The sequence below is a fragment of the Mustela nigripes genome, chromosome 3, assembly GCF_022355385.1.
Source record: "Mustela nigripes isolate SB6536 chromosome 3, MUSNIG.SB6536, whole genome shotgun sequence".
NCBI lineage: Eukaryota > Metazoa > Chordata > Mammalia > Carnivora > Mustelidae > Mustela > Mustela nigripes.
In genome coordinates this window covers 171,152,205-171,160,221 of record NC_081559.1, presented here as the reverse complement: position 1 = coordinate 171,160,221, position 8,017 = coordinate 171,152,205, and the positions used below count along the sequence as shown (strand labels likewise).

Sequence of the window (8,017 nt, the reverse complement as noted above, 5' to 3'; positions counted from 1 at the left end):
AATGATGAGAAAGTTTGAGGGAAAACATAAGATTAGCTGCGGTCACATTTTCATTCAGATAAATATCCATGAAAGCTGGACACTTTCTTCAATATTAACTACCCTACTACACAGGCTGCTTATGAAACAGAATTTCTTAGTTAACAAAACACAGTAAAAAAGGTTTTGCCAGGGGACTTCGGTGGCGGCGGCGGCGCCTCAGGCATCTTGGCCCCGATACAATGAGGCGAGTGATAAGACAGAGCAAGTTTCGGCCTGTATTTGGACAAGCGGTAAAAAACAACCTGTGTTATGATGACATCCAGGTTTCTCGAGTGACCTGGGATAGTTCCTTTTGCACTGTCAATCCCAGATTTGTTGCCATTATCATAGAAGCGAGTGGGGGAGGAGCGTTCCTTGTGCTCCCTTTGCACAAGACTGGTCGAATCGACAAATCCTACCCTACATTATGTGGCCACACAGGACTGGTGCTCAACATAGACTGGTGCCCACATAACGATCAGGTCATTGCCAGTGACTCAGAAGACTGCACGGTGATGGTGTGGCAGATCCCAGAAAATGGACTTATCCTTTCCCTGACTGGACCTGTGGTGATTTTAGAAGACCACTGGAAGAGAGTTGGCATCGTGGCCTGGCATCCGACTGCCCACAATGTCCTTCTTAGTGCAGACTGTGATAATGCCATCATCATCTGGAATGTGGGGACAGGGGAAGTCCTTATAAACTTGGATGATATGCATTTAGATATGATTTACAACATGAGCTGGGACCGGAATGGCGGTCTGATCTGCACAGTTCCAAAGACAAGAAAGTGAGAGTAATCGATCCTAGGAGACAAGAGATCGTTGCTGAGAAGGAGAAAGCACATGAAGGAGCAAGACCCATGAGAGCCATCTTTCTGGCAGACGGGAATGTCTTCACCACTGGTTTCAGCCGCATGAGTGAGCGGCAGCTGGCTCTCTGGAACCCGAAAAATATGCAGGAACCAATTGCTCTTCAAGAAATGGACACTAGCAGGGACGCCTGGGTGGCTCAGTTGGTTGGACGACTGCCTTCGGCTCGGGTCATGATCCTGGAGTCCCCGGATCGAGTCCCGCGTTGGACTCCCAGCTCCATGGGGAGTCCGCTTCTCTCTCTGACCTTCTCCTCATTCATGCTCTCTCTCACTGTCTCTCCCTCAAGTAAATAAATAAAATCTTTAAAAAAAAAAAAAAAAAAAAGAAATGGACACTAGCAATGGGGTATTGCTGCCCTTCTATGACCCCGACACCAGTATCATTTACTTATGTGGAACGGGTGACGACAGTATCCGCTATTTTGAGATCACAGATGAATCCCCATATGTCCACTACCTCAACACATTCAGCAGCAAGGAGCCTCACAGAGGGATGGGCTACATGCCCAAGAGGGGACTCGATGTTAACAAATGTGAGATTGCCAGATTCTTCAAACTCATGAGTGGAAGTGTGAGCCTATTATCATGACTATTCCCAGGAAGTCTGACCTTTTCCAAGATGACCTGTATCCTGACACAGCAGGGCCTGAAGCAGCACTGGAGGCAGAGGAGTGGTTTGAGGGGAGAAATGCAGATCCAGTCCTCATCTCCTTAAAGCATGGATACATTCCTGGCAAAAACCGGGATCTCAAGGTGGTCAAGAAGAACATTCTGGATAGCAAGCCCACTGCAAATAAGAAGTGCGACCTGATCAGTGTCCCCAAGAAAACCCCAGACACGGCTAGTGTGCAAAACGAAGCCAAGCTGGATGAGATTTTAAAAGAGATCAAATCTATAAAAGACACAGTATCTGCAATCAAGATGAGCACATTTCCAAGTTAGGACAGCAGATGGTGAAGATCGCAGCCTGAAGGTCCACCCCTAACCCCCAAAATGGGAGCAGGAACTTGTGCTTGGTAGCGGGTTGTTGGCGTGGTCCCAGGGAGGGCGAAAGGGAGGCACTGCCATTCGGAGACATTCCGTGTCACATTTGTCAACCAGCGATAGGCCACATTCCAGTCAGAACTCAATTCGTCTCCCAAATTTGCAGAAACAAAATGTGATTTAAAAGCTGAGCTTTTTATCAGAAAGCTTTTTTGATGTTTTAAGTGTTCTATGACTTGTCGAACTTTTAAAAGACAAAAGTGCCACTTTTAAAATCCCAGATACTCTGAATTTTAGAAAACCAACCAATTCTGATTCAGTGTCGTGCCCAAGTACCTTTTTTTTTTTTTTTTAATAAACAGGGACCAATGCCACATTGCTTTTTATATATATATTTTTTAATGTCGCCGAAACCAAAAGTAGCTTTTTTTCCGCCTTGTATTTTGCTACTTTGCAGTATTTGTGTGTGTGTGTGTGTGTGTGTGTGTTTATCTTAATTTGAAAGGGACAGCACTGTGTATGTTTATAAACTAAATGAAGATATTATTTTGTATACACATTCATCTGAGAACAATCAGAGCAGTAGCCACATGGTGCTGGCTCGTTTGCAGCACAAACCTGGTCATCCTCATGACTACAGAAGGAAGTCTTGAAAAATCACGTGGGTTCGCATCACCACCCTCTTCTTTAATCAAGTCTGGGATCAAAAAAGCTCCTATTGTATTGCTTCCTTTCTTTCCTTTTTCTTTTCTAGAAACTGGGTGGTTGTACCAGAATGGAGTTTCACTTCTTGGTTATCCTGTGCTTCAGATGATTATAATCTAACCTAAAGTAAAAATAAATAAATAAATAAATAAATAAAAGTTTTGCCAGTGATGGTCAAAAATTATTTTCTCTATAAGATACTAATTCTATCATTACTTTATTTTTTGATATTATGACAGAAATGAAGGAAAGAAAATCATGCTTGGGGTGATTGAAATTATTATAAAATGTGTCTTTATGGGAAACACAAGCTATTCAGCAAATCATTTAAAAATATATATAGTTTAAAAACAGAAAACACAAAGGATCAGAAGTTTATACATTTGCTCTTATGTTAAAGAAAACATTATCTACACATATATATCTCAGGATGATCTCTTGAGTAGGAGAATGAGGTAAGGGAGAATTATATTTGACTACATCAAATAAAAATTAAAGTGAGTATAAATTAAAATAAACTAAAATGGCATTTTTACTCTACTGTGCACTTGTTATTTTCCAGGAAAAGAAATCCAGAATTTATCTATTAATGAAATTTTAAAATTTAAATACTTCAATCCACTTGTGGAAAAATATTTTAAAAGAAATTTTTTAAAGGCAGCTTTCTTGAATGAAATTTAAAGAATGAGCCTTAAAAACCTTCTGAAATTATCCATAAACACTTTTTTGGAGCTTAACTTAAGGAATCTGTGTTTGGTACCTACAAGAATTTTTGCCACAGCACACTTTCAGGAAATTTTTGAAAGTTCTATAGAACTTTGAAAATGTTTTATCCACATTACAGATTGATATATATGTAATTAAATTGATTTTGTAGAAACATACCTAATGTATCATGGAAAGACACATATTCAACATACATATGATGAAAATATTAAAAGGCAAACTGTTTGGTTTTGGAGTTTTATTTTTTAAATATTAAAAAAAAAAATTATAAACATATAATGGATCATTAGCCCCAGGGGTACAGGTCTGTGAATTGCCAGGTTTACATACTTCACAGCACTCACCATAGCACATACCCTCCCCAATGTCCATAACCCCACCACCCTCTCCTGACCCCCAGCAACCCTCAGTTTGTTTTGTGAGATTAAAGTCTCTTATGGTTTGTCTCACTTCTGATCCTATCTTGTTTCATTTATTCTTTTCCTACCCTCCCAAACCCCCCACGTTTCATCTCCACTTCCTCATATCAGGGAGATCATACGATAGTTGTCTTTCTCTGATTGACTTATTTCACTAAGCATAATACCCTCTAGTTCCATCCATGTCATTGCAAATGGCAAGATTTCATTTCTTTTGATGGCTGCATAGTATTCCATTGTGTTTATATATACCACATCTTCTTTATCCATTCATCTGTTGATGGACATCTAGGTTCTTTCCATAGTTTGGCTTTGTGGACATTGCTGCTATAAACATTCGGGTGCACATGCCCCTTTGGATCACTATGTTTATATCTTTAAAGTAATTACCCCGTAGTGCAATTGCTGGGTCATAGGGTAGCTCTATTTTCAACTTTTTGAGGAACCTCCATGCTGTTTTCCAGAGTGGTTGCACCAGCTTGCATTCCCACCAACAGTGTAGGAGGGTTCCCCTTTTTCCGCATCCTCGCCAGCATCTGTCATTTCCTGACTTGTTGATTTTAGCCATTCTGACTGGTGTGAGGTGATATCGCATTGTGGTTTCGATTTGTATTTCCCTGATGCCGAGTGATATGGAGCACTTTTTCATGTGTCTGTTGGCCATCTGGATGTCTTCTTTGCAGAAATGTCTGTTCATGTCCTCTGCCCATTTCTTGATTGGATTATTTGTTCTTTGGGTGTTGAGTTTGCTAAGCTCTTTAAAAATTTTGGATACTAGCCCTTTATCTGATATGTTGTTTGCAAATATCTTCTCCCATTCTGTCATCTTTTGGCTTTGTTAACTATTTCCTTTGCTGTGCAAAAGCTTTTGATCTTGATGAAATCCCAATAGTTCATTTTTGCCCTTGCTTCTCTTGCCTTTGGCGATGTTCCTAGGAAGAAATTGCTGCAGCTGAGGTCAAAGAGGTTTCTGCCTGTGTTCTCCTCAAGGTTTTGTTGGATTCCTTTCTCACATTGAGGTTCTTCATCCATTATGAGTCTATTTTCATGTGTGATATAAGGGAATGGTCCAATTTCATTTTTCTGCATGTGGCTGTCCAATTTTCTCAGCACCATTTGTTGAAGAGGCCGTCTTTTTTCCACTGGACATTCTTTGTCAAAGATTAGTTGACCATAGAGTTGAGGGTCTATTTCTGGGCTCTCTATTCTGTTCCATTGATCTCTGTGTCTGTTTTTGTGCCAGTACCATACTGTCTTGATGGTGACAGCTTTGTAATAGAGCTTGAAATCTGGAATTGTGATGCCACCAAGGTGGCTTTCTTTTTCAATATTCCTTTGGCTATTTGAAGTCTTTTCTGGTTCCATATAAATTTTAGGATTATTTGTCCCATTTCTTTGAAAAAAATGGATGGTATATTGATAGCGATTGCATTAAATGTGTAGATTGCTTTAGGTAGCATAGACATTTTCACAATATTTGTTCTTCCAATCCATGAGCATGGAATATTTTTCCATTTCTTTGCATCTTCCTCAATTTCTTTCATGAGTACTTCATAGTTTTCTAAGTGTAGATTCTTTGCCTCTCTGGTTAGGTTTATTCCTAGGTATCTTATGGTTTGGGGTGCAATTGTAAATGGGATTGACTCCTTAATTTCTCTTTCTCCTGTCTTGTTGTTGGTGTAAAGAAGTGCAATAGATTTCTGTGCATTGATTTTATATCCTGACACTTTACTGAATTCCTGTACAAGTTCTAGCAGTTTTGGATTGGAGTCTTTTGGGTTTTCCACACATAGTATCATATCATCCTCAAAGAGTGATAGTTTGACTTCTTTGATGATTTGGATGCCTTTAATTTCTTTTTGTTGTCTGATAGCTGAGGTTAGGACTTCTAGTACTATGTTGAATAGCAGTGATGATAATGGACATCCCTGCCATGTTCCTGACCTTTACAGAAAAGCTCTCAGTTTTTCTCCATTGAGAATGATATTTGTGGTGGGTTTTTCATAGACGGCTTTGATTGAGGTATGTGCCCTCTATCCCTACACTTTGAAGAGTTTTGATCAGGAAGGGATGCTGTACTTTGTCAAATGCTTTTTCAGAATCTATTGAGAATATCATATGGTTCTTGTTTTTTCTTTTATTAATGTATTTTATCACATTGATTGATTTGTGGATGTTGAACCAGCCTTGCAGCCCTGGAATAAATCCCACTTGGTTGTGGTGAATAATCCTTTTAATGTACTGTTGGATCCTACTGGCTAGTATTTTGGTGAGAATTTTCGCATCTGTGTTTATTAAGGTTATTGTTCTGTAATTCTCTTTTTTGATGGGATCCTTTCTCTGGTTTGGGAATCAAGGTGATGCTGGCCTCACAAAATGAGTTTGTAAGTTTTCCTTCCATTTCTATTTTTTGGAACAGTTTCAGGAAAATAGAAATTAATTCTTTAAATGTTTGGTAGAAATCCCCTGGGAAGCCATCTGATCCTGGGCTTTTGTTTGTTTGGAGATTTTTGATGACTGTTTCAATCTCCTTACTGATTATGGGTCTGTTCAGGTTTTCTATTTCTTCCTGGTTCAGTTGTGGTAGTTTATATGTTTCTAGGAATGCATCCATTTCTTCGATTGTCAAATTTGATGGTGTAGAGTTGCTCATAGTATGCTCTTATAATTGTTTGTATTTCTTTGGTGTTGGTTGTGATCTCTCCTCTTTCATTCATGATTTTATTTATTTGGGTCCTTTCTTTTTTCTTTTTTGATAAGTCTGGCCAGGAGTTTATCAATCTTATTAATTCTTTCAAAGAACCAGCTCCTAGTTTCATTGATTTGTTCTATTGAGTTTTGTGTTTTGGTTTTTGGTTTTTGGTTTCTATTTCATTGATTTCTGCTCAGATCTTTATTGGAGTTTTATTTTTTTTTAAAGTAAATATAGAAAGGATTCTCCAAGAATATATATCAAAACATTCTGTTTATAGTGTCTGAATATGTGGGTTTAGAGCAAATGGAATTTTTGCAGGATTTTTTTGTCCATTCAAATATTTCTGTGTTATAAATCAATTTATAATGAAGTTATCTCTTCCTATATAGTATCATAGTGATAAGTAGAAAAGAAAGTAAACTTAAGGTCTCTTCAGATATATCATCATAATAATAAGTAGAAAAGAAATTAAACTTAAGGTCAAAGAGGTTGGCTTTATACAGCTCCACAACTATAATCAATCTATTTAAATGTCAGTTCCCTCATTGTAAATAATGTGTGCCATATAAATCTGCACCAAAGTAAAAGATACATATGGAGCACTCTAGTAAGAAATATTCATTTTTCTTTTTTTGAGGTAGATATTTATATCTCCCTTTTCTAGATGAAGAAGCTATATTTCACCAAGGTTAATGACTCCTAAGGTGTAGAAACAGAATTTAAATTCAAGTTAATGTGACTTTAGAGTCTTTGGGCTTTACTCTCCAGTTGGAAGAGATAAAATGGAATAAAACAATAGCTATCCTCATTATAGATGAACAAAAGTAAAGGAGCAGTTAGAATAGGTGTAGGTGAAGAGATTTAAAACAAGTTTATTGTTGAGAACCAGAGGAAAAGAATAATGAGCAAAGGCAAAGTAAGAGACTGTTTTACAAGAAAATACTCTGGGAAGATTTTTGAATCATTGCCATTAAAGATTAAGATAATCCAATCGTGAAGAATTAAAGAATTAATTAAAATATACAGGTATGAAAATAAATAACTTTATGAGTTTAGGTTGCATACATCATTGTATTTAACTTAGTTAGATTCCAAATTAATATAGTGCGAGTGGCATAACTCAAAAGTAGGCAAGAAGTTCCTTCCATAAATCTTTACTTCATCTCAACCTTACTTCAAAAGCTTGGTACTAACTATCACCTTAGCATGGACTCTCTATCCAAGAAAGTTCCCTCGCTTTTTCAGGTTTCCCAAATAAGGAAATAATTTTCTTAAACTAAATTAAGCACCAAGAATATTTTGGGAAAATGTCTCTCTTAAAGTATGCAACCTGAATCAATCACTTGTATGAAAACAACTTGCTTTCAGGAGTGCAATAAAATATACATTTAGGATTTGCAAAGAGTTACTTTCACCAAGAAAAACCATAGGAAGTTAAATTTGGGATAATCCTTTGTAATGAGTAGTTAAGCTTCTAACAAATATGAGGACTCATGAATCTGAAAAATCATATATTCTTTTTCTCTGCATTCACTTCTGACCTCTTGGGAGGGCCTCACCTCACATTCACTGATTAAAAGACATGCAGTAAAA

The 8,017-nt window shown here is 37.6% G+C and overlaps 1 protein-coding gene across 1 annotated transcript; it reads left to right on the top strand.

Annotated features, from left to right (window-relative positions):
• The first annotated feature begins 206 nt into the window (after window positions 1-206).
• Window positions 207-1,963, top strand: LOC132013248 (coronin-1C-like). The gene is given in 5 exon segments (XM_059392947.1): window positions 207-792; window positions 795-1,035; window positions 1,235-1,449; window positions 1,452-1,801; window positions 1,804-1,963. Coding segments are annotated over 5 exon segments (1,440 nt in total). The 5' UTR covers window positions 207-221; the 3' UTR covers window positions 1,867-1,963.
• Window positions 1,964-8,017: the final 6,054 nt, after the last annotated feature.